We start from the raw sequence: 26751 nt of genomic DNA, 5'->3' as shown, positions 1-26751 counted from the left end.
TTTTCTCCATCCATGCTTCTCATGTGGAAGTTGGTTGAAGTCAGTGTATAATTACTTTTTGTGGGGAGATAATGACTTTGGGCTTTCCATGTTATTCTCTCTGTCCCGGTCTCTGAGCCATCTGCCTGTCAGCACCAGGAACCTTAGTGGATGTTATTAAACTAATATGGAAAAGTAAACTAAAAAGAAGTATCATCAAAAGATACAAGAAATGAACTTTAGGAAACTTCAGATTTGTTCTTGAAATTCTTGGTCTCTTTTCAGGCTCTTGCTTGTTTTGTTGTTTGCCTAGCCATGTAGCTGGAGCCTGGGGAGGCATGGTAACATGTCCTAGCACTTCAGAGACCCGACTTACGTTTAGTGATTAAGACATATGATGGGGGCTGGAGAGATGGCTCAGAGGTTAAGAACACTGGCTGTTCTTCCAGAGGTCCTGAGTTCAATTCCCAGCACCCACATGGTGGCTCACAACCATCTGTAATGAGATCTGGCTCCCTCTTCTGGCCTGCAGGGATACATGCAAACAGAACACTGTATACATAATAAATAAATAAATCTTTTTTTAAAAAAAGACATATGTTGATCTTAACTTTTTATATCTCTACTCCCTATTTTCCCTGTTGTTGCCAATCTCTTGACAATCTCTGTTTTGGGGTCTTAGATACATGAAAAAGATAGCAAGGGAGTCATTTTCTGATTTTTATTCTCTCTTGGAGAGTGATAAATAAAGCATAAATGTGAAATACTGTCAAGCCATCTAAATTGTTTGTTTTTGTTTTTCAAGACAGGGTTTCTCTGTGTAATCCTGGAACTTGCTCTATACACCAGTCTAGCCTCAAACTCACAGAAATCTGCCTGACTCTGCCCTTGAATGCTGGGATTAAAAGCATGACCCACCACCACCCGGAGACATCTAGATTGTTAGATGCATATCACAGTGCTACTTATAATGCATTATGGCTTAATGTAGATTCTAAATGTACCCAAATGATAATTAACAGAGCTGGTATTGTAATTAAATACTGTAATTCTCTGTGATCATTCTTTAGATTTCTGTTGGAAAGGAAGAATAACTTTATAAAGCCACAGGTGGATTTCTTCATTTTCCCATCCTCAAACTTCCCTTCTAATTAAATGCATAATGAAGTAAAGCCATCTTCCATAGTGATCCAGAGCTCTGCTTAGTAACTGACCTGTAAGGGTAGTTTTGGTGTATATGTGCTAGTGAAGTCCTGAGGTACAATAGCTGGAGGCCCTGGTTCAATCCTCAGTACTTCATAAAACAATGCAGGAGGCCCTGGTTCAATCCTCAGTACTTCATAAAACAATGCAGGAGGCCCTGGTTCAATCCTCAGTACTTCATAAAACAAAGCACAGTGACACCTACTTGCAATCCCAATACTAGGAAGTAGAGGCAGGAGAATCCTCAGCCACATACTAATTTCAAGACTAGAATTTTCAAAAGAAAAAATCTTTGGAAGCTGGTGGTGGCTTATTCATATAATTTCAGCATCATGGAGGATGAAAAATTAGGCAGGTGGATTGTGATAAATTCAAGGCCAACCTGAATTACACAGCAAATGCTGTGACAGCCTGGAGCAGAGTGAGATTTTATCTCATACCACTGAAAGAATAATAGGAAATTATTATTAATAATAATAATAATAATAAATAAATAAATAAATTATTAGCCAGGCATGGTGGTGCACGCCTTTAATCCCCATCACTTGGGAGGCAGAGGCAGGCAGATCTCTGTGAGTTTGTGGCCAGCCTGGTCTCCAAAGTGAGTTCCACGACAGCCAGTGCTGTTACATAGGGAAACCCTGTCTCAAAAAAAGAAAAAAAGAAAAAAGAAAAAAAAAAAGAAAGGAAAAAAATCCTAGGGTACAGAAGTTCAGCTAACATTTTTGTTGAACTGTTCAATAGCAAAGTTTCATATGATATACTGCTCAGAAGCATCAGTGGCCATTTACATCTTACATTGATGTTTTCTGTATTTCTCGGTGCAGATCTAGAGCATACGAACTAGTATGTCTTTCTGGGATAGGAGAGAGCAAGAGCAGATGTCTTTCTGGTGACTTCCTGTGCCTGATGGTGCTGTCTCAGTTGTGGAATGGATGGTCAACAGAACATGTGCAAACAAGGCTATCTACAAGTTCACAGAAGGTTTTTTTGTTGTTTGGGGAGGTTTGTTGATTTTTTTTTTGTTTGTTTGTTTGTTTGGCTTTCTTTGAGATGGGGAAGTGTTGAGACAGGGTTTACTACAAACGCCTTTGTAGCCCTGACTTTCTCATAAAAAGAACAGAGGTGTTGGCAGTGGTGGCGCACACCTTTAATCCCAGCACTCAGGAGGCAGAGGCAGGTAGATCTCTGTGAGTTCAAGGCCGGCCTGGTCTACAGATAGCCAGAGCCTGATACTCTAAGAAACCCTTTCTCAGAAAACAAAACAAGAACAGAGACACAGAAGTAGCTGGAAGGAAGATGGTCTGTATATTTTGTCTCTGACTTTTCTAGTAGTACCTCTCAAAGGCTTTTTTTTTCTTTTCTGTTTTTAACCATGTTTCTGAAAGAGATAAAGGTTAGAGCGAGATTCCAGCACTGTAAAGCAGTAGTAGGCATATTCCAGTTTGCATTTTCTGTGTTTTTAGGTCAGTGTCTAACGTCCTCCTCTATTTCTCTCTCTCTCTCTCTCTCTCTCTCTCTCTCTCTCTCTCTCTCTCTCTCTCTCTCTCTCTCTCTCCCCCTCCCTCCTCCTCCCTCTCCCTCTCTCTTCCTCCCTCTTCCTCTCCTCTCTCTCTCTCTCTCTCTCTCTCTCTCTCTCTCTCTCTCTCTCTCTCTCTCTCTCTTTTCTTAAGACAGGCTCTCTAACTGAACCCGTAGTTTTCCATTTTGACTAGCATGGCTGACCAGTAAGCCCTCAGGACCCATCTGTCTCCACTCCCCATTACTGGAGTGAAAGACACACCTCCACACCCAGCTTTTTTCAGGGTGCTGGGGATCTGAACTCAGGTCCTCATGTTTACGCTGTGCCCACTGAGCCTGTTCCCCAGACCCTATGTATTTAGTTTGTTGTTGTTATTGTTTTTTAATAGAGACAAAGTCTCATTGTACAGCCTTGGCTGGCCTGGAACTTACAGAGATCTGCCTGCCTCCGCCTCCAGAGTAATTAATTATAGGCATACATCATCATGCCTGGCTTGTGTGGAAAGTTTAAAGGGTCTTTCAAGGACCTACCACATCATAAAAAGAAATTACAAATTTGTGATTTTCAAGAGAGCAGAGCAGAAGACTCATCATACAACTTGTATTTCCATTTCATTTCTATGGGGAAAAAAAGTGTTGGTGTGTGTATGAATAGAAAGATATGAATTTTTTTTTGCTGGGGGGGGGCTCTCCAGGGACCAGAATTAGTCAAAGAATCAATGCATGAACATTCTTTGAACTCTGGAAGTTTTGATCTGCAGTAGTGGTAACTTTCTAAACCAAGAAACCAGAGCCAGCTACAAAATAAATGAAGGCAGTATCTTTAACAGCTTTAAGACTGATTTTTTTTTTTTTTATCCAAGTCTAGGAAGGTGTATGTAGGGGAGAGATAGTTTATAGTCAGAGTGGTCATGAAATAACATCCCCAAACCAGAATTCATCACAGAGCTGTCCAGCAGCTTGAACTGTGGCTGTGTGTGTAGCTCTTTCCAAAGGTCTCCATTTAAAGACCATATTCAGCATTCTTGTTAGTGTGATCTCTTGATAGAATTCATCACCAGATGTAAGCCAGCTGAAAGTCTTTCATAAGGGAAAGGAACCAAATCCATAACTAATTTTCCAGGCTTGCTGATTAATGTCTTGTGTTCAGAGGAAATCAGTTTATATGTATATTAAGTACTTTTTTTATTTGAGACAGGGTTTCTCTGTGTAGCACTGTCTGTCCTGGAACTCACTCTGTAGACCAGGCTGGCTTCAAACTCAGAGATCTGCTTGCCTTTGCCTCCTGAGTGCTGGGATTAAAGGTGTGCACCACCACCACCACCACCACCACCACCACCACCCGGCTATGTATTAAGTACTTTTTATGTGCAGGATACTGAGTTAGTATTTGAGCATTATAGACTCACCATTGGTAATTTGTCAACTTGATATATGCCAGTATTCAAACAGTAAGGAAGGCCTGGATAGGTTCAGTAATGAGAGTGCATGCTGCTCTTGTAGAGGGCTAGAGTTAGGTTCCCAGAACAGGTTGAGTGGCTCACAACTACCTATAACTCTAGCTCCAGAAGAATCTGACACCCTCTTCTGTCCTCCAAGGGCACCCACAAACAAACTCAAACACATACTTAAAAATGAAGTAAGGGGGGATTTGAGGTTTACTCAATAGTAAAGCTAGTAAGCACAAAGCCTTAGGTTTGGTCCGAAGCTCTAAGGGAAAAATAATATTAAAGAAAGAGGCTATAATAGAGGTGGCTCGGCAGTTAAAAGCACTCACTTGCTCTTGCAGAGGTCTGGAGCTTGTTTCCCAGCAGCCACAGGGTGACTCATACCATCCATAACTCCAGTTCCAGGAGATCTGACCCTCTGCTAGCCTCTGTGGGCAACACACACACACACACACACACACACACACACACACACACACACACACACACACTGCATATACATACGAAGTAGATTACTAGTGTTCAACTGTTTTGTGTGTGCATAATCAGTTGTATCTTCACACTGGTATAGACTGGCTTCTGCATGATAGCAGCACCTCTATGTCCTATAGACAAATTTGATGTTAGTGTCCTACTTAAAGATGCTCTGCTCACTAGCTAATCACTGCTACTTTGAGGTTCCGAAATCCCCATCAGATTGCTCCCAGCCCTCTTATAACTTGTAAGTTTTCTCCCTAAAGTTGTATCAAACCTTCTAAGATTCTTGGGAATCATACCTTCCCTAAATCTGGATTCTCTTTATCCCTAGCTTGGAGTCATTGATTTTAACCTGATAGGCTGCCCGGTGCTAGTAGAAGTATAACGGTGTCAGTAATGCTCGCCTCAGAAGCTGGGAAGTAGAAGTCTGTTTGTCGTTTTGTTTTGTCTGGTTTTGGTTATTTTTGTGTAGTGCAGTCCGAACTCAGGATCTACCTGCCTAGGAGGTAGAGGCCAAGCAGATCTTTGTGAGTTTGAAGTGGTCCTGGTCTACATAGCTAGTTCCAGGCCAACCAAGGCTACCTAGGTGAGGGGGTGGGTGGGATGACACATGCAGGCAGGAGGATTAGTGTGAATTCAAAGCCAGCCTAGGCTACAGAGACTCTCAAATAAAAGAAAGTAAAGCCAGACACGGTAACACATGTGTAATATCAATATTTATGAGGAGTTCAAGGGCATCCTTTGCTAGCTACATAGGGAGTTTGAGGCCAACCTGGGTCACATTGGACCCTTTTTCAAACAAAAGTAAGTAAATAAATAAATGAGATGAAAATGTAGCTTCTAGCCTATGATGTCCTCTAAATCACAGATTTATAGTGGTATTATGAGCTAGAACTTGAGAGGAAGAAACAAGTCTTATATTCAGAGCACCTACACTCTGGCAGCAAAATATGTGGGACCAGATTAAATACAGAAAACAGTATGTCCTCTAATGGTCTTCCTGTGTCTCAGCTAGCACTTTCTCTTTTCTCACAGATGGAGTCCCCCGTCTCCACCCCAGCGGTGCTGCCGCTGCACCTTTTAGTGCCAGTGGTCAATAATGACATCTCATCTCCCTGTGAGCAGATCATGGTCCGTACCCGATCAGTTGGAGTCAACACCTGTGATGTGGCTCTAGCTACAGAGCCTGAGTGCTTAGGCCCCTGTGAACCTGGAACCAGCGTCAACCTTGAAGGCATCGTGTGGCAGGAAACAGAAGACGGTAAGTCCATCCCTTCTCAATTGCTTCTGCAAAGGAGCCCGTAGAGGCTTACTGTTGGAAATATTCCCAAGCAAAAATAGAAACATTGCCAAGCACTTATAAGAGAAGTCAGTGTCTGCATCCTCTTGGCAGTACCCACACAAAGGGTAGTAGCATACTTTTTAGCACGCTTTACCATTCCTAGAGATGATTTGTTTGTTGTTGTTCTGGCAATTGGAAGTTGGCAAATGTTCTAGCCCTGTGCACATCCTTAGCTCCAGTGACAGCGTCTTAGATTATTTCCCTTTTATAGCTCGTAAACAATCATTTAATAAACACTTGCTGTGTCATTTAAACTATGTCTGTACTCTATAGCCTCCCTTAATTTTCCTATGGGGATTTAGATTACAGGTGGAATTGTCAGTCAGACTTTAAGAGAACACAGTAATAAAAAGGCAGTTGAGGAAATCAACTTGTTTGTTTTGTTGTCTTTTTTAAATGTGTGTTGATGTTTTGCCTGCATGTATGTGAGGGTGTTGGATCCCCTGGAACTGGAGTTAGAAAAAGATTTGAACTGCCAAGTGGTTGCTGGGAATTGAAACTGGGCCCTCAGAAGAGCAGCCATTGCTATTAACCACTGAGTCATCTCTACAACCTCCCCGTCCCCCCTTAAGACAAGGTCTCATTATGTAGCTCTGGCTGGCCTGGAACTGCCTAGACCAGACTGCCTCTGAATACATAGCGATTCACCTGCCTCTACTTCTGTTGGGACTAAAATCATCCACCACCACAAATTGCTTGGTCTTGATTTTTTAAACATGGTCTCATGTGGCCCTTGCTGACCTCAAACTTGATATGTAGCTAATGATGACTTTGAATTCTTGATCCTTCCTGCCTCCAGTTCTCAATAACTGGGATTACAGAAGTGCATTACCATATCTGACACTCTTAAATTGACTTAATGTTGGCACAGTGAATTTCAAATTCTCCCCCACCCCCTTTTTTTTAATACCTGGAGTTACAGCCAACTCCTTCCTCCCACTGGTTGCCTCACTGCCCAGCCACCTACACACTTGATGTTTCTTTCCCTTAGTGCGTATAGTCTGTATGGGCCCAGTCAGTGGGATCAAGTTCATGTAGTCTTGTTTGGGGCTTTCACTAAGCAGCTGGCTTGCTATAAGCTGTGGCTGCCCAAGGCTGCCATGCAGACTTCTTGTATGTTTCGTTTGCCCTGGAGAACAGAAACTCCTCTGTTTTGGAATTTCTCAAACCTAAACAAAAAGGAATGGGAGTGCAAAGATACTTAACCAGTCACTTCAGATCCTTGGTAACATTTAGTGGCACTCTGAGTGCAAGAATCAAGTTTTCATCAAAGCATCAGTGGTTGGAGAATGCAGGTGTCGGGAGTCCCAATGTGTCCCGGCACCAGTACCCAGACTTTGAAGGAGTCCTCACTCTGCATTTAGAGACCAATAGGAGCCCAGCTAATTATCTCTGATATTACAGAACTAACTTGTTAGTCTGCATTTTATTCTGGCCATTCTCATAGTATTTTTGTTGTCATTCAGAATTATTGAAAATTCTCCATGCAGTAGATGCTAATGTATTTCAGGTAAAAAAGATACTCTGGATATGTATTTATAGTGTGTATTCTGGAAATAACAAAATTAGATGTTTAACTTTTAATATGTAAGACTGAGAAAATGGCTCAGGAGTTAAGAACACTGGTTGCTCTTCTAGAGGACCCAAGTTTGATTCCCAGTACCTACATGGCAGCTTACTACAGCCTTCTGTAACTCCAGTTCCGGGGAATCCCTATTTTGGCCTCCTTGGTTTCCAGACACATACGTAGTGCAGATACATATGAAGGCAAAATATCCATACACATAAAATAAACTTTGAAAAAATAAAGTATAAAAAGATGCCTGTAGCAGACAAATTTTGTTGGGGTGACAAATGTGTTTGGATAACAATATCTTTTTATATTTTAATTTTAATTTTATTTTAGGTATATGGGTATTTTGCCTGCATGTATGTCTGTATATCACATGTATATAGTACCCATGGAGTCCAGAAGAGGGCATGGGGTCCCCTGGAACTGGCCACTAAGGAAGTGCCTCAGTATATTGAAAAATACATCATTTCCTGCTTATATGTTCTACTTTTCTTTGTGGTGATGACTTTTCTCTGTGGACAAAATATGAACCTGGGCTGGAGAGGTGACTCAGCGCTTAAGAGCACTGGCTCCTTTTCCAGAGGTCCTGAGTTCAGTTGACAGCAACCACATGGTAATTCAAAACCATCTAATGGGATTGGATGTCATCTTCTGTCTGAATCCCTCTTCTGTTCTGCAGGCATACATGCAAATAGAGTGTTCATATATATATAATAAATAAATAAATCTTAAAAAATATATGAGCCTGGGGGCTGGAGAGATGGCTTAGCAGTTAAGAATACTGACTGCAGCCGGGCGGTGGTGGCGCACGCCTTTAATCCCAGCACTCGGGAGGCAGAGCCAGGCGGATCTCTGTGAGTTCGAGGCCAGCCTGGGCTACCAAGTGAGCTCCAGGAAAGGCGCAAAGCTACGCAGAGAAACCCTGTCTCGAAAAACCAAAAAAAAAAAAAAAAAAAAAAAAAAAAGAATACTGACTGCTGTTTCAGAAGACCCAATTTTGGTTCACAACACCCAGTTAGACGACTTACAAATACCTATAACTAGCTCCAGGGATCTGATGCCCTCTTCTGGCCTCCATGGGCACCTGCATACATGTGGCATACTAACGTACAGACACACACATAAATTTTAAAAAATATATTTTTTTAAAATAGGAACCTGAGAAAATCTTTTCAAGAGTGTGAAACAAGCACTGTCACTCTCCCAACAATGATGAATATTTTTTTCTTTGAGGATGTCTACGTTCTGTCCCCGCCATGGGGGTTTACTTTTGCAGGGCTGGAGTTACAACCTAGGGCCTTTTACATGCTGTGCAAACACTAAACCACTGAGCTATATCCTTACTCTGCTGTCTGTATTTTGTTTGTTTTATTTGTGTGTATCATGTGGTGTGTGTGTGTATCTGTAAGTAGTGCGTGCATATGTGTGCAGGTGTGCACGTGTGCTACATGTGCAGAGGCCAGAACAGGGACATCTTCATGTCTTTTCTTCTTTTATTGTCTTACTGCCTCGAGGTAAGGCATCTCCCATACCAGAAGCTCAGTTATTTGCAAGGTTGGCTGGCCAGTGAACTCTTCTTAGGTTTGTTCCCCCCCCCCCCCCCCCCCCCCGCCCCTGCTCGAGTTACAGGCATACACAGTCATGTCCACCTCTTTTTGTTTTTGAAGTAGGGAGTTCTATAGTCTGAGTTGCCTTCAGACTCACTATATATCTATCCAGCCAAGGATGAACTTGAATATCTGCTCCTCCTGTTTCCACCACCCCAAGTAAAAAAATAATTGTTTGAGGAGGCTGGAGAGATGGCTAAGTGATCAAGAGTACTTGCTGCTGTACCGTGAGAACGAGTTCAAATCATAGAACCAGCACCAGGAACCCCACAGATACCTCCAACTCCAAGAGAAGAGATCTGATCCCCTTTCCTGGCCTTTTCAATCACCTGTGCACATAGCATACACATGGACATAGGCTTGCACATGTAAACACATACATACACAGATAAAAATCTTAAATAATTGTATGACCAAAAAGAAGCAAAAGCAAAAGCCAGGTGTGGTGACTTTGCCTATAATTTCAGCATTCTGTAGGCTGGGACAGTAGGACAGCTAGCTCAGGACCAGCCTGGGAAAGACATTGTAATCCTCCTGCCTCTGCCTCCCAGGCATTGAGACTGGGCATGTGTCAGCATGCTGAGCTATCTAGAATGATTTCTTTGCATCTGAGGTACTTTGAAGACAGCAAGGCTGACACTACATAAGAATTCCAGAAGGTGCTATGGTTCATCCTTTTTTGGACAGCAGTCCTAAGCAGAGGTGGTGTGATGAAAGGAGCATGGGAGTGAAAATTTAGAGACTTCTGTGTTTCTACCACTATTGTTGTGACCCTTGATTAGTTACTTTCTCCTAGCTGTCACCAAATAATAAGAGGCAGCCTAACTGGCGAGAGGGGGGCGGGGTGTTACAGTTTGAAAAGGGATATAGTCAGTCATGGTCTGGAAGCCATGATGGCAGGATCATGAGGCCATTGGTCACCTTGTGTCAGTGTCAAGAAGCAGACAGCACACAGGAAGCAGGGTCAAGATGTGAAAAGCCAAGGCTCACCCTTCCTCTAGCAAGACTCCGTCTCCTGAAAGTTCCACAGCCTTCCAAACTGGCACCACCAGCTAGGGCCCCAGTGGTGAGATGCATGAGCCGGCGGATGCCATTTAACCCTCCAGCTACAACAGGCTTTTGGAAAAGGTTGTCAACTCCTAGCCTTAATGTTAATTCATACTACATTTTTGAATTTTACCTTCTAGCTGTTAGCTATACCAAAAAGAACTCAAGAATAATTTATTATATTTACCCAGATTGGTATTCCAAGAGTCTGTCCACTGTTCACTTCTCCCTGAAGAAGATTTGGTAATTCTAGAGCCAGTTTGCTGCTATTCTGTGAAAATAAGTGTTTTGCTTGCGTGTATGTATGTGGACCACGTACATGGTGCCTGTGGAGGTCAGAAGAAGGTTTTTAGATCCCCTGTTGTGGAGATTATAAGCTCCATGTGGTACTAGGTCCTGAACTTGGGTTCTCCGCAAGAGCAACAAGTGCTCCGAACACTTGAGCCTATCTCCACCTCCCGTTCTGACCGTTGTAGTTAGCACTCCCAGTCCTTTGAATTTACATGTCATAACAAAACCTCCAGCTGTCTTCAAAGATAGTGTATTCGCAGAAACGTAAGGATGAAGAAACCGCAGAGGCAGACATGAGGATATGGCATGTTGAGTAGGCAGCCCCTTCCTGGCTCTGTTACCTCCCCAGCTGCCTCTCAGACATTTCTGCTTGTGGATGATTTGTGTGCTGTATTCTTTTGTAATTTTTTATTTGAAAATTTTGCTGTTAGGGATTTAAAAAAAACCTGCTTCGATAAGCATGTATGTATTTAGATTAATCCTCCCACCTCATGTAGAAATTACTCGTACAATATCTTTGGAATTACTCTGGTCTTCATTTACCAGACTCTCCATTAAAAAAATAATAAATTATAATCCATAAAAAATAATAAATTATAATGCCCTACAGCCATGTTTCTGAAGCCAGAGTACAACTCTTCTGCATGCCAGTGAGTATGAAAATCCACACAGTAACACTGATCTGACTTCCAAAATGAAATTCTCATGTATGGTATATATTCAGTTTTCCATGTGTGTTGTAGTACAGTACAAATATTTCTGAACCAAAGTTATAGAAAATTGTGTTCCAGAACATATGCTATTTTTAGTTAGCTCTTTGGTCTTTGGTAAATTAGTTTCTGTTTCTATATTTCCGATTTACAAAAAAAAAAAAGAGGGATTTAGACTAAATGATTTTACTCTCTATTAGAGTTTTGGGGTTTTTTTTTTTGTTGTTGTTGTTGTTGTTGTTGTTGGTTTTGTTTTTGAGAACTGTCCGAAATTAGCCTGTATTCACAAGTGAGAACCTGAAATGTGCCAAGGAACTGATGAACTAAATTTTTAAATTTTCATTTAGCCAGGTATCCTGGCACACTTATGACCCCAGCACTCAGGAGGTTGAGGTAGGAAGGATTTGAGACCAGCCTGGGCAGCATAATATGACTATCTTATTAAAAAAAAAAAAAAAATCTAATGATGGGGTTGGAGAGATGGCTCAGCAGTTAAGAGCACTGGCTGCTCTTCCAGAGGACCAGGGTTCAATTCCCAGTACCCACATGGCAGCTCACAACTGTCTGTAGTTTCAGTTTCAGTTCCAGGGGATCTGATACCCTCACACCAGTGCACATAAAATAAAACCAAACAAGTTATTTTTAAAAATCTAATGAAATGTAGAAATGGATGGTGCATCTGCTGTGGTCCAGCAGTGGGAAGGCTAAGGAAGGAAGAGTTGATACAAGGCCAGCTTAAGCTGCTAAATTAGCAAGACCCTGTCTCAAAGAATAATAAATAAATGAGTAAAATTTAATTTCAATAGCCATATATTGCTAATAGCTTTGTTTGGAGTGTGTGTGTGTGTGTGTGTGTGTGTGTGTGTGTGTGTGTGTTTTTACACGTGTGAAAGTGTGTGTGGTTACACGTGTGCTCTACAAATAAAGAACATCAGTCAGGGTGACAAGATGGTTCAGCACAATGAAGCATGACAACCTAAGTTCACTTCCCAGAACCCACAGTGAAAGGAGAGAACCAAATCCTGAACATTGTCTTCCACAAGCGCGCGCGCTAAGAATAAAGAACGAACAGTGATTTTGTGAGAAAACGGTGAGAACTGAAAAGCAGCTGACACCTATACAGACCCAGGGTGACTTCTGTACTCCGGCTTCTGTTGGGCAAACAGTTGGCCCTGTCTCAGACCCTGGCTGAGCCTTGCTCTTTGGTCTTGGGTTGACCTTTTCTCTCTCAGGAGTGGTTTTGCTTATCATGAAGTTTGGCTTGCTTGTGTAACTCCACTAAGAATCTGCTCAGTGGTTCTTCATGCTCTTCTGTTTACAGGTCTTTATCCTTCTCAAAGGAGAAAGAGCCCTCCATGACTCTTCTTTTAAGAAAGGGGTAGTTACCCTTTGTGATTCTGGTCTAGCAGAGTTTGTGTATAAACTGGCTTTTCGGTATTTGTCATGGAAAGGAGTACTTAGCGACAATGAATGGCCTTGCTTCAGGCTGCACTCACTGGAGAGAGATGGTGTGGAGTGACCAGTCTTTCTCCACTGCTTAGCCTAGTGCAGACTGGCTGGATCCATGAAAGCCTCCCAGCCATTGTCTGGCACCACAGATCTTCATAGCAACAGACCATAGCAACAGCGGCCACACAAAGGAAACATTAGGGATCAATACCTACTGTCTCCCACCCCTCCCCCACCATCCAGCAGCTTCCTCCCAGGGGGTGCTTTAGGACACGTGTTTTTCCATACCCTAGTGTTGTGTTATCTGTCCACTATCATATATTTAAATCCTGAAGCCCCAAGAAAAAATTTGAGTCATAGGCTCTTTTGAATTTCATTTTGCAAAATAGACTACTAATCTTCAAGGGTGAAAGACATATTCCTTTAGTGCACTCTATCCCACCTGTCTCACCACACACACACACACACACACACACACACACACACACACACACACACACACGACCCCCCAACACACACCAGCAGAGTACGGGGAGGCCAGGCTGTGGGCTTGTGAATAGGAAAGTTATTTTGGAAATGAGATTCTCCTCAGATCCTGTGAAACATGGGCCTATTTTGTACTAATGTCAATTTTTTTTGTTTTGTTTTTTGTTTTTTTGTTTTTCAAGACAGGGTTTCTCTGTATAGTTTTGGAGCCTGTCCTGGAACTAACTCGGTAACCCAGGCTGGCCTCGAACTCACAGAGATCTGCCTCCCGAGTGCTGGAATCAAAGGCATGCGCCACCACCGCCCGGCCTAATGTCATGCTTTACAAGTCATTTAGTTCCTAAAGCTTAAGTGTTGAAGTAAGTGACACGTAGGCCACAAACGCAATTCTGACATGGCCTGTTCTAGCCTAGCCCTGACCTCACTTGAAAATCAGAGCTGTAGTGTTTTCTTGCCCTGTTGGGAAGTTCATATTGTTAGTCTGTGCTCTGCTTTCCTCCTTTGTAAAGAGAGAAAAAAGGTTGGACTATATTGTATTCCTTGTAGCTCTTAATATTTATGCTTCTGTGATTATTTGTGTGGGACAGAAGAGGGACAGTCCTTGTCCGTTTTTTGTAATGAGATCTAGATGTTGGATCCTTTGGCCTTGGTGCTTACACTGCTAAAAACAGGTCGTGGCCCTGCCCCACTCATAAAGCTGCTATAGCAGTGATGAGCAGAAGCAATCAACAGACTTGGCAACTAGCCTTCTCTCCCAGGGCAGTAGCTTTAAACCAGTTCAGGCAGAGCTTTGCTCCCAGACTGCTGCTGCATGTTACTGCGGCTGCTCCTGCTTCTTAATGAGATGAGAGAGAGGAGAAAGGGAGAGATTTTCACACTTCTCTACCTTCCCCTCCTTTCCTCCTCTTTCTTCCTGCCTTTCTTCTCATTTCCTCTCCCTTTCTTCTCCCCCTCTCCCTCCACCTATAAAACAAGAGACAGGTCTCTGCCCCTTCTGATACCTCCTTCTCCCTTAGGCTTTACAGAACAAAGTCGTCACCAGGCATCAACTTTATAATGTAGTCAGCTGGAGACAATTTCCCCGGGATAGGGTGGGAAGGTAGCTTATTCCTCCTGGCATGAGACAGCATTGCTCAATGGCCTTATGATATGTCTGCCAAGGCTTAGGCTTTGTTAGGCCACTCAGGTCTCTCTGTTCTGAGTTCAGTTACAGTGAGGAACCAGGCCCATGTGCTTTCCTAGGGAAGCCTGGAAAGTGTATCATTTTTTGGTCTTGCTAATTGCTTAAGAGATTTTTGTTTAATGCACTGTCCCAGTGCTTACTCCTGCCAGATCCTTTATTTCTTTCAGTTGTTGCCTTCATGGCCTTCTCCATAGTAACAAGGTAGAGGACAAAGGGGCTAATGGTTAAGACGTTGAGTAGACGCCTCACTCCGTCCTCCATTCCCCAAGTTGTTCTCTATTTTCTTTTAAGGATATCGTTAAAAAGCCTAAAAGACTATAGAATAATTTTCTACTTCCATTGAGCTCATAGTGAAATGTAATGTTTGACCCTGAAGTAACTGAGAGAATAGCTTTCCTAGATACCCCTCCTCTCAGGAATTCACACATCATTTAATGTTTAAAATACTTGAAATAATGCATGTTATCACTTACCAAATTTCCCTCTGTTTTTCATTTTTTAGCTCTCTCCTTAGAATTACATTTTAAAATCTTTAGAATCAGCTATCAATGTGAATAAAGAATGGATGAAAAAATGACTCACCCCCATCCCACCCCACCCCGTGTGCTTTTGCATCAGATACTAGACTGCTCTGCTCCTGGCCTGTAGATTTGGCCAGTTGCCTAAAGAGCAGAACTGGCCCATATGTCACCAGATCTGCCACTGCCTGCTTTGTTACTTTCCTCACTGATACACAGGAGTCACAAACCCAGATGTTTGGGGTTTATCAGCAGGTCTGATTGAACAGCAGTGTAAATATATACATGAACCATATGTGTACAGATGATTGAACTTGCAAAGTGAACATACCCTATGTTATCAGAACCGAAATGAAGAGACACAGTATAGTATCGTCAGAAAACCTCATTTCCCTTCCCATAACTTCGGTTCCCTCCCATCAGTCCATCAGCCTGACTGCTGATGTCGTAGTGTTGCCCATTTTGAAGTGTACATGCATGAAATATTGCAGTATGTACTTTTTGATGTTGAGCTGCTGTCATTATACCAGGGAGACTCAGCCATGTTCCATGTAGTTAACTTTTTAAAAGATTGATTGATTGATTGATTGATTGATTGATTGATTGATTATGTATACAGTATTCTGTCCGTGTGTATGCCTGCAGGCAAGAAGAGGGCACCATATCTCATTGTAGATGGTTGTGAGCCACCAAGTGGTTGCTGGGAATTGAACTCAGGACCTTTGGAAGAGCATCAAGTGCTCTCAACCTCTGAGCCATCTCTCAAGCCACCCCACTGCCCCCATGTAATTAACTTTTAAGACCCGGTTTCCCTGTGTAGCCCTGGCTGTCCTGGAACTCACTCTGTAGACCAGGCTGGCCTTGAACTCAGAGATCCGCCTGCTTCTGCCTCCTGAGTGCTTTTAACATGCTAGAATGGTGGTGTTCTTCATCCTAGTCAACACTTGACTTTGTTCTTTTCCTTTAACCCTTGTAATTGGAGTCCTTCTAGATGGTTTACAGTAGCTTCTCAGTGAGTTGTTAATTTGCTTTTCCCTGAAGAATAATAAAATCTAGCATCTTTTCTTGTATTTATTGACCTTTGTAAATCTTCCATAAAGTTTCTTGTAAGTCTTTTGTCATTTTTGGTGTTAGTAATCATGTGGTTTGTGTATACTGGCTGTGAGTCTGCTGTCAGCTACATGTTATAAAACCCTCTGTGTCTTGCCTTTTCTTAATGTCATGCATATAAACTCTGTTTTTATGAAATCTGGTTTGTCTTTATTTTTCCTTTTGTTATTAATGCTTTTTGTGTCCTGGATACAGTTTTGCCTATTTCAAGATAATCTCCTAAGTTTCCTCTGAGATCTTGATTTTTTTGTAATTGATTTTTTTATTTAGGATTTGAATTGAGAGTCAAGGTTTTTGTTTTTAATCTTGTGGGTATATGATTGGTTCAGCACCTCATGGAAAGCACCACCACTGCACAGAGGAGTCACATTTGCCTCTAATGGGGAAGTATCGGGAAGGTGTTTCAGCTCTCTTCTTTGCACTCATTGTATTATTCATTCTTCCATGAATACCACATGGCTTAACTACACCTTTATAAATCTTGACACCTAGTGGTGTATGTAAGTCCTCTCTCCAGCTGGGTTGTACTTCCTTAAGATCTTCTTGGCTGTTCTCAGCACTATGCATTTCCACATAAATGTTAGGATCAGCTTGTGATTTTTTTTTTTTAAGTGAAAAAAAAAAACCTGCTGTGATTTTGATTGGGATTACATTGAATCCACAGATTAGTTTGGAGACGATTCAAGTTTTATCCTTCTACTTAAGCTAAAATTAGTTACTGATCAAACTGAGCTGAGGTCACTGGTAGCATTTGGGCAGCTTGATTGGAGCAAGCTCTTCCCACAATCCCCAGTCCTCTGTCTGAATCAGCAGGGTGAGATGGTGGGTGTGTGCACTGTGCAGATGTCCTCCACCTGGTGGGGTGCTGCCGTCACTACTGGTCTCCACCCACCTTGACCTGGGCTTGGGTCTAGCAACTACAATTTAATGAGGCCTAGTTAAGGTAAAATGTGACTGATTTAATTGATACTTAATCTGCCTTTGAGGCTATATTAGTTTCCTAGTACTCCTGAAACAAATCAGTAAAAACTGGCTGGCTCAGAACAGCAATGAGGTATGTGCTCCGTTCTGGAGGTGAGAAATCTGAAAGTGTCTAGAGCCTCCTCACTCTCGCAGTTGTTCACAGAAACATTGCTTAGCAATCCATGATGTTCCATGGCCTATGGAGGCATCACTCATTTGCATGCTGTCTTGCTTCTGTGTCTGTCCAGAGTCTCCTTTTCATAAGAAGACTACTTGTAGTGTCCTGCTAAAATTCTAGCACTTGGCTGTTAGAAGCAGGGCATGTAGATGTTTAAAGTCAGCCTTAGCTAAATAGTGAGTTCAAAGCCAACATGGGCTGTATGAGCTGTCTCAAACAACAAAGATACTATTTTGAGGTACCTTGGATTTGAATATGTATTTGAGAGGAAGCACAATTTAGTCCATAACAGGAGCCTTTCAGTTGTCACAGTCTGGAAAAAAGGAAGGATGTCTAGAAACAGTTTCTCTCCCTGCCCTGGAAACTTGGATCTTCCTTCTGTGTGCAGTATGGAGAACCATGGTTTCCCAAGGCCCTGGGACAGATGATCTGCCCTCAGACCCCAGCTGTTGACTGTATTTCTCTCTGCACACTGCTGTTCCCCTTCCTCGGCACTGAAAGTTAGCCTCTTAACAAGCTGTGAACCTGCCACGCAAAGGTTACCGGAAAGAGAAATAGGTTTTAGAAGCTGGTTGTCCCTCTCAGCTTTTGACTGGAAAAGGATCAAAAGAAGAGGTACCTCATGTAAGCCAGCCCTAGCCATGTGTTCACCCTGGGTCCTCCTGCTAGATCGTAAAGCAATAAAGCTGCAGACTGTGTGATTCCATCTCAACCCCGGGCAAGTGTTTCCTCAAAGCAGTTGCACTGAGATATGACTTCTTACTCTAGGGATTTTCAGAGAAAGAGTCCAGCTAATAGGATGGCCTCTAGCCATGGCTAGCGTATGTTTATCCCTCAGCAAGAGAAACTGGAGGACATGCAGTTCAAGGGTATGTGAACTGATCCATGTTTCACTTCTGCAAAATTTCCCAGTGTGAGAACTTAGCGATAAAATGAAGAATGCTCTCTGATCTTCAGCCTTCTTCCAGAGGCTCTCCATCCATCCCCACAGACATTTAGAGTGTTGTGCTCTGACCTTTCCCCATAACGGATCTTCTGCTTCTGAAGTTCTTCGGCCTAAAATGCTCAAGTGATAAAAGTGATGGCTGTTTGGTATTTTAGGACTTTCTTTAGCTTATCCAACTTGAGAAGATTCCAGAAATAGGGACTAAGGGTTTTGTTTTCTGTCAACCCTAAATTTGAAGGTAGACTATGTTAAAGTCAATCTTCACCATTTTCTACAACAATATTCCCAGATTTTGCTGTATATTAAAATATAGAGGCAGGGATTTTAAATACAGATGTAAGTTTTACCCAGTTAGTTGAATCAGATTTCTATGGGTGAGTTCAGGTGTTGTTTTTTAAGATTTTTCACGTACTTCCACTGTGCAGGAAAACATTGTCACTCACCTCCACGAGGTTGATACATTTCTGTAGAATATTCCCAAGTTCCTTCCGGATCTCCTCGGAGACTTCCTGTAAAGATATTCCTGAAGAAGTGGCGAACAGTGAAGGTTCTCTTGGGAAGGTGTCTTCTCTAAAGGAGCAGCAGCCACACCTATGCCTTTATAGTTGTAAGTTTGGAAAACCCATATATTTGATTTTCACAGTCAGAGTCATGAATTGAAATGGATAGGTTGCCAGAGTAAATGAGATAAAAAACCTTGGCAGTTGCCAGCTGAGGTTCTGGCTGCATGAAGTTTGGGAGGGCATAGGAATTGGTGACATAGCAGCCTGGGCAGGACGGTGCCATTAGTGAGGGGATGCCATTAGTAAAGGGACCGCCATACCAGCATGAGCACCCAACAGAGTTCTAGCCCACCAATTCACGGCTCAAAAAATGAGGTGGATAGCTCCTGAGAAGCAACACCCAAGATTGTCCTCTGGCCTCCAATCCACATGTGCACACCCATGAACTTACACATAAGAAAAATTAATAAATCTTGCGGTACTTGCACATAAAGAATTTATAGCATGATAAAAAACATTATCTCTAATAATTGTATTGCAGTAGACAAATTTGAAGCTAGAGTTTGCCCTGAAGTTTGGTAGTTTCTAGTGGTTTCTGTATTATAGCCCTGTGGCAAACCTGTTTTGTTTTGTTTTAAGTGTGGTTTCAGACAAGTGTGCCAGTGGTGCCAAAATGATGGGTATTAGTTACTTTTGTGCAAAACTCTCTTTATTTCTCAAATCTACTCACTCTCTCTTGTGAATTTCTGGCTGCATTTACGCTTTCTTTACGTCTTTTCTTTGAACTTTTATTCTGGGAAACAGTGCTCAGAAGTCTGTACGGCCTAGGCTGATCATAGTGGCTCACAACTCTAATGCAGCACTGAAGATGTGGGGCAGGAGGTTGTCAAAAGCTCTAAGCCAGCCAGGAGAACAAAGTGAGTTCAAGCTCTAACCTGTGATGGAGTAAGACCAACCACAAAAGGGAAAGAATGGGGAGGGAGAGAATGAATGAGGTCAGAAGCTTATATATTTTCTAATCACATATCAAAGTTGAATATTAGATTAAAACATACCAGAGATAGTTATGGAAAGTAAAGCAGTTCCTACATTCCCCCATGTGGGCTATTGTAGTCGTGGTAACTGGAGCCTAAATCTGACTCCTGAGTCCTAGCCAGTTTCCCACAGCGCTCCTTGCTCCAAGCCAAGGTAAAGCTGTGGCTCTGGATTCCCAGAAACTATGGATGATCTCCTCCTCTACCTGCTTGTTTGTTTATTTTTGAGACAGAATTTCAACAATGTAGCCCTGGCTGTCCTGGAACTCACTCTGTAGAGCAGGCTGGCCTCAAACTCACAGAGATCCACCTGCCTCTGCCTCCCTAGTGCTGGGACTAAAGACATGGATCATCACCTCCTGGTTTCTACCTGTGTTTTTGAGAGAACTGGGAAACTTGTTACTGGTATTGGTTGGGAGTAGAGGTTTTTCTTAGGCTGCCTTCTCCTTTCTTCACCACATCTCTTGACATTGGCAGACAGATATGTGGCCATTCTTTAGATAGAAATCGGAGGGCTGGAGAGAGGTCTCCACTCTTCCAGTTGTTCTGGGTCCACTTCCCAGCTCACAGCCAACTGTGTCTACTTCCTGAGAATCTGACGCCCTTTTCTGGTCTCCAAGGGCACCAGGCACACATGTGGTGCACAGACAGACTTGTCGGCAAAACATCCATACACATAAAAAAGGTAAAAAGAAAAAGGTTGGACCAACGCCAACACCGTAAGTAGGGTTTTAATCATTGTGTTGTGGATGGAAGGATCTCTGTTGTAAGAAGTGTAAGAGAGGAGAGTGTATCTTACTAGGAGAGCAAAACTGGTGGCTGTTCTGACCTCAGGAGAACAAGAGTACTGAAGGAGAGTTTGACAGCTTTGTAAAAATGTAGGTATTCATGCTCACGGTTAACCTAGCACTGATACTGGGCCAAGCTAAGCAAATAGAGCTTTCTAGGGTACCTTCTTATTTTTAAGTGAAAAGTTTTGTCTGGATTTTGTTTTGCTTGGGGGTGGATATTTAAAAAAAAAAAAAAAAAAAAAAAAAGGCCAGATGTGGTGGCTCTTGCCTGTTCTGTCCTTTATAAGGCTGAGGCAGAAAGAGTGCCATGAGTTCAAAGCCAGCCTGTGCTAGAAAGTGAACCCTGTCTCAAAAAAACTAAATAGAGTCACCCAGAGATGATACCTGTTCCATACACATACATTTTTCTCATAAGCAGATTAGGATCCTTTTCTCAATGTTTTGAGGTCTTTTTTTAGAGGAATATACCATGAACGTGTTCTCATAAGGTTAAATGGCCTCTGTTAACATTTTAAGTAACCACATAGCATTCTGTGTTAAGGATTTATCAAGATTGATTTAGTTTTTACATTATTTTCTTTATATATAATTTTAAAATATAATGTCTACAGTTTTCTGACACCTCAAAATTTGAACTTTATGTTTCTTTTTTTTTTTTTAAGAGACAGGTTCTCATGTATCCCAGGTTGGCCTGGAACTCAGTATGTAACTTAGGCCAACCTCGAACTGCTGCTGACCTTCACCTCCTGTGCTGGGATAACAGGTGACCTGGTGCTGAGTGTCAGCCCAAGGATGCAAGCCTGCTAAGGAAGCACCCTCCCCACTGAGCACCTTGTTCCTGGCCCCGCACCTTGTTCCTGGGTCATCAACAGGCACCCCACGGACAAAGTCTGTTTCACAGTAACAGCAGCAGCTTTGCCTGTCAGAGTTTCTGTTCCCCACTGTTGTTTCCTCTTTCTCTCCTGTGCTGCCTGTTGCTTAGTGGATACTTCCTTTTGATTCCTGTGTCTTCTGCTGTGTAGCCTGTTCCTTAGTGGATACTTCCTTTTGATTCCCGTGTCTTCTGCTGTGTAGCCTGTTCCTTAGTGGATACTTCCTTTTGATTCCCGTGTCTTCTGCTGTGTAGCCTTGCCTCTGCCACCTGGGCGCAGCTCTTCTGCTGCTGTTTTGGTTGGTTTGCTCATTGTTTGTTTCCTGGTAGAGAGCTGTCAAACATAAAATCAATATCCTGCTTCTCTGCCAAAAATAAACCCGTAGTTGTTGGGGTCACTCAAGCTAGTCCACAACTGTATTCTCAGCTGTAGTCCATAGAGTGGGTAGTGTTTTACACCAGGCAGTACGAACCCCCGAGAGCTGAGAAAGTGTGTTTTTACCTTGTGAGTTAAAAGGAGAGCTGTAGCTGGGTGGTGGTGGCTCATGCCTTTTAATCCCAGCACTTGGGAGGCAGAAGCAGGAGGATCTCTGAGTTCAAGGCCAGCCTGGTCTACAGAGCAAGTTTCAGAACAGCCAAGACTACACAGAGAAACCCTGTCTTGAAAAACATTAAAAAAAAAAAAAAAAAAAAAAAAACAGCTGTTGTTGTTAGAGCTATACTGATATACTGATTTGGATTTGGTCTGGCTGACTGGGCTGCGTTTAAATTATGCTGCCTTTTGTTTTGTTTGAGACAGGGTCCTATATAGACCAGGTTGGCCTCAATGACTTGCTGTATAAGCAAGGATAACCTAGAACTCCTAATCTTTTACCACTAAGTCCTGGGTGTTTGCATCATAGGCAAGCCACTATACCTGGCTGTTTGTGCATCTTATTTCTAAACATTATAACAGTAGGATGAAGTGCTCCGAGCCTCTCTTTCCCCATCTTTTATTCCCCATGTAAAGTGGGAATAATGGTACACTTTGGGGATTATAAAAATTAAATGTGAGGTAACATAGAGATGATGCTTAGTTATCAGAAATGTCCTCTCCTGTCTGAAACTCTGCATACATATTTTGTGTATCGCTGGGCTTGGAGAACCCTCCCGTGTCTTTCGTGGTATTATACTGGGATCTGAATCTTGAGTAGATATATTCTGCATGTGAGAATAGTTATGTTCTAAAATCTTCTATTGTATCATTTCATAGTACAGTGATTCTCAACCTTCCTAATGCTGCAACCCTTTAATACAGTTCCTCATGGTGTAGTGATCCTAACCATAAAATTATTTTCATTGCTACTTCATAACTGTAATTTTGCTGCCATTATGTAAATGTAAATATCTGACGTGCAGGATATCTGACATGCAAGTCCTGTGAAAGGGTTGGAAAACCCAGGTTGAGAACCACTGTCTTAGTGAAAGAAGAATATTTATCCCAAAATCTATAGCAGAGTTTGTCTGGCAACAGACAGAAATATAAGTCAAAGTCTGAAGCCCATGAGACTGGAGAGATGGCTCAGCAGTTAAAAGTACATACTAGTCTTGCCGAGGACCTGAGTTTGGTTCACACCACCCGTATCAAGTATCTCTCAACTGCCTATAACTCTAGCTCCCGAGAATTTGAAGCCCTCTCCTGGCCTCCTTGGATCCATGTACTCACATGCACAAACCCACATAAATAAAATAATAAAATAGTTTGTTTGTTTGGTTTTTGGTTTTTCGAGATGGGGTTTCTCTGTGTAATAACCTTGGCTGTCCTATAACTTGTTTTGTAGACCAGGCTGGCTTGAACTCACAGAGATTCACCTGCCTTTGGCTCCCAAATTTAAAAAAACAAAAAAAAAATTTTTTTTAAGCTAGGTGTTGTAAACCAAGTACACTGGAAAACGGAGGCAGAAAGATCGTAGGCATGTGCACATACATGCACACACACAGTCACACACAGCAATTAGAGGACAACTTTCAGTAATGAAATCTCCCCTACCAAGTGGTTCTCAGATTCCAAACTTAGGCCATCAGGCTGGCCTTTCACTGGGGGCCATCGTGCTAGCCTCTGTCTACTTTTTTTCTTTGGGTTTGTTCTGGAACAGCCTGTCCTGGACGTAAGATCTTTTTTCATCTGGCTTCTGATTGCTAGGATTACAGGCATGTTCAGCTATGTAAAGCCCTGTTTACCATAAAATGGGCAAAATGACACAAATTGACATTGTTACCAAGTAATAGCAAACAGCTTTAGGCTCCCTTTAAGATTTGTGGGGTGAATTTTTACATTTGCTTTATATATGTGTGTTCATGTAGGAAAAATTTTTTATCTTCAAATAAGGGTGTGCAAATAACACAACCAAATAGTTTTCTTAAACACTATTACTGATACAAATAATTAGAAGATGCCATATAATTGAGAGCCAGAGGAGGCTAAATTATAGAAGTTAGTTAATCTTTGACTTTTTCTGAAGCAGTGACTCTGGGTACAAGGCAGCTAAGTAAACCACTGCAAGTCTTTAACTAATTGTTTGTAATTAGGAAACTAGGTAGCTTCCTTCAGTAAGTGCCTGCTGATGTGAAAAGGCCTATAGAGGTTTGTCACAGGAGTCTTCCAGACCCCACTCTGTAGCTGTAGGTAAATTGTTCTCCTACGGCAAGGAGACGGAAGCTGTTTCGTTTCTGTTCATGGCATATGTGAGTTCCTGTGCCTTATTCTCATGAACCATTGTCACCACCACTGCCAACTCTGTGTACTGGAGTTCAGCCATTCAGAATTTGGTTTGTGTTTGAGACTGGGTCCCTAATAACCCAGGCTGGTCTTGAACTCACTGTGTAGGCCAGAGTAACCTTTAGCTCGTGACCCTCTGCCTCTGCCTTCTAAATGCTGGAGTTGTAGCCGTTCATGGCGTGCCTGGCTCTGATTTTTTTTTTTTTTTCATAACATAAGCCACGATCGATGTACGTTTCTTCTGTCCTACAGTACTGCAGGTAGTACTTAGTACCGAATGTGCACTGCAGTGCCTCCGTGACTGGGCACAGTCCTACTTGGAAACTTGGGCCTCCTTTCTTCAGATTCCCAGCATAACTGAAGTAAGAGTTGTTACAATAAAGTACATACAGCCGGGCGGTGGCGGCGCACGCCTTTAATCCCAGCACTCGGGAGGCAGAGGCAGGCGGATCTCTGTGAGTTCGAGGCCAGCCTGGTCTCCAAAGCGAGTTCCAGGAAAGGCGCAAAGCTACACAGAGAAACCCTGTCTCGAAAAACCTAAATAAATAAATAAATAAATAAATAAATAAATAAATAAATAAATAAATAAAGTACATACAACAATAGATTCAATTTAATCCTGTCTTTTAAAAGTATTACTAGTCTTGCTGAGCATGGGGCACATACCTTGGTCTCCAGTGCTTGGAAGACAGATGCAGGCAGATAGATCGCCATGAGTTGGAGGCCAGCCTAATTTACATAGTTCTAAGACAGCCAAGGCTATGTAGAGAAACCTTGCTTCTCTCTCTCTCTTTTTTTTTTTTAACTTATTACTAGTCTTGACAAGTGGTGTTGCAAGACATAATCTCAGCTACTCGGGAGTCCAAGGCAAGAAAAATCAAGAGTTTGAGACCTGTCTGGGATAAATAGCGAGACCCTATCTCAAAAATAAAAACAACACATCTTACTAGTCTTAAAAGAGCCTCTTTACAGTTGGGTGGTGGTGTCACACACTCGGAGGCAGAGGCAGGTGGATCTCTGTGAGTTCGAGGCCAGCCTGGTGTACAGAGCGAGTTCCAGGACAGACTCCAAAGCTACTCAGAGAAACCCTGTCTCAGAAACCCAAAAAGAAAAACAAACAAAAAGAGTCTTTCTATTTGGGCAGATTAGAATATTCATCAGCTGCCCTATGGGCCCTCTTCATCTTCCAACCTGGTAAGTAAACATTACCTGTGGTAATGTCATCTGCTTATCTTTTCTCTATTCCTTCGCTCTGTATTGTAAATACTGTGAAAGCAGAGAGAAATTCATTCAACCCTACCTTCATACCCACAGAGACACACCAATAGTCCCAATAGACAGCTCAGCTGATAAAGCACTTGCCATTCAAACCTGATGAACTGAGTTTGATCCCTAGACTCTGCATGGTGCAGGAAGGAGCTAACTATACAAGGTTGTCCTTTGACCTCTACAATCATACCATGGCGTGTGTATGCTCACACACACAGTAATAATAAATTTAAAATATGTATTTTAAAAGCCACACATAGAATGTTGCTTTAACTTAATAGTAAGCTACTGCAGTCTACATTATCTGTGATTTTAACTTCTTAAAAATGCCCAGAATTTTTCCTAGACTGGGATGTAAAGGGCTATGAAATCAGTAGCAGAGCCATCAATGGGCTAATTATATAAATTAACCCCCCTTTTATATACATTTATTTACTTGCTTTGTTGGGGGGGGTGCATGGGACTGTAAAAGTCAGAGGACAGCTTTTAAGAGCCAGTTCTTTCCTTTAGCATTGTTGGTCCTGGGGCTCAAATCCAGGTCTCTGGGCTCAGCAGCAAGCACTTTTACCTCCCTGAGCTCTCTCACCAGCTCTTACCTCTTACAGATGACAGTTTGGTTGCTCCAGCACCATCTAGAAGAAAGTCTAAAAATATTTCAAATGCTGTTTTACAGCTTTAATACCACAGTTCTTTTCAATTTAATGTCACATCATCTTTAACTAAATATGTCATGATATAGTAAAGTATAGATCACTCAGGCATTCTTCACTGTCCTTATTTGTGCATAAAGCATGTCGTTATTTGTGTATGAGTTTATCCCAACTGTATTACAAGATGCATGAGAGACCATGTTTTTGTGTGTGCATACATATGCGCGAGTTTGCATATTGGCGAGTCTGGTGTGTTTGTGTGGTGTACGCAGGCTCGGGTGTCCTGCTGTATCAGTCTTCACCTGTCACCTTGAGTAGGTCTCTCACTGAACCTAGTGTTAGGCTGGCAGCCTGCAAGCCACAGCATCCCTCATTGTGCTGGATTTTCATAGGCATGTGCTGTAGTCATGCTTAGCTTTTTACGTGGGTGTTGGAATCCAAACTCATGTCTTCATGCTTTAACAGCAAGCTCTCTTACTGAACCAGCTCTCAAACCATGTCTTTTATTTCTGTTTCTCCATACCTACAAACTATGGTGAGGAACTCATTAGTTATTGATTATTAAATGATGACTGTAGATACTACAAACTAGATGTAATATAGCAATATAAAGTCTTCAGTCCCCAGACCCACACAGTAGAAGAGACCTGCCTTCTGACCTCCATGTGTGCTGTGCTACATGCACACAACACAACACACACACACACACACACACACACACACACACACACACACACACACACACCAGGCATAATGGTACAAACCTATAATCCTAGCTAGCACTTGGCATATGAAAGCAGGAGGATCAGAACTTTGAGGCCAGCCTTGGCTACATAGCAAGTGC

The 26751-nt window shown here is 42.3% G+C and overlaps 1 protein-coding gene across 5 annotated transcripts in view; it reads left to right on the top strand.

The window, feature by feature from the left end:
* Nucleotides 1-26751, top strand: part of Znf609 (zinc finger protein 609) — a 147490-nt gene that overhangs the window by 99979 nt on the left and 20760 nt on the right. For 4 of the 5 annotated variants that reach the window (XM_076576531.1, XM_076576529.1, XM_042281148.2 and 1 more), the window contains exon 3: nt 5664-5889. In XM_076576531.1, coding sequence (XP_076432646.1) covers nt 5664-5889 — 226 coding nt within the window. Of the gene's footprint in view, nt 1-2009; nt 2188-5663; nt 5890-26751 lie in introns of all 5 variants that reach the window. The other variant, XM_015998012.3, reaches the window with a different exon arrangement.

This window comes from Peromyscus maniculatus, chromosome 7, assembly GCF_049852395.1.
Source record: "Peromyscus maniculatus bairdii isolate BWxNUB_F1_BW_parent chromosome 7, HU_Pman_BW_mat_3.1, whole genome shotgun sequence".
In the NCBI taxonomy this organism is placed as follows: Eukaryota; Metazoa; Chordata; class Mammalia; order Rodentia; family Cricetidae; genus Peromyscus; species Peromyscus maniculatus.
Note: the sequence above shows the minus strand (reverse complement) of the source record. Positions and strands in the feature narration are given on the sequence as shown.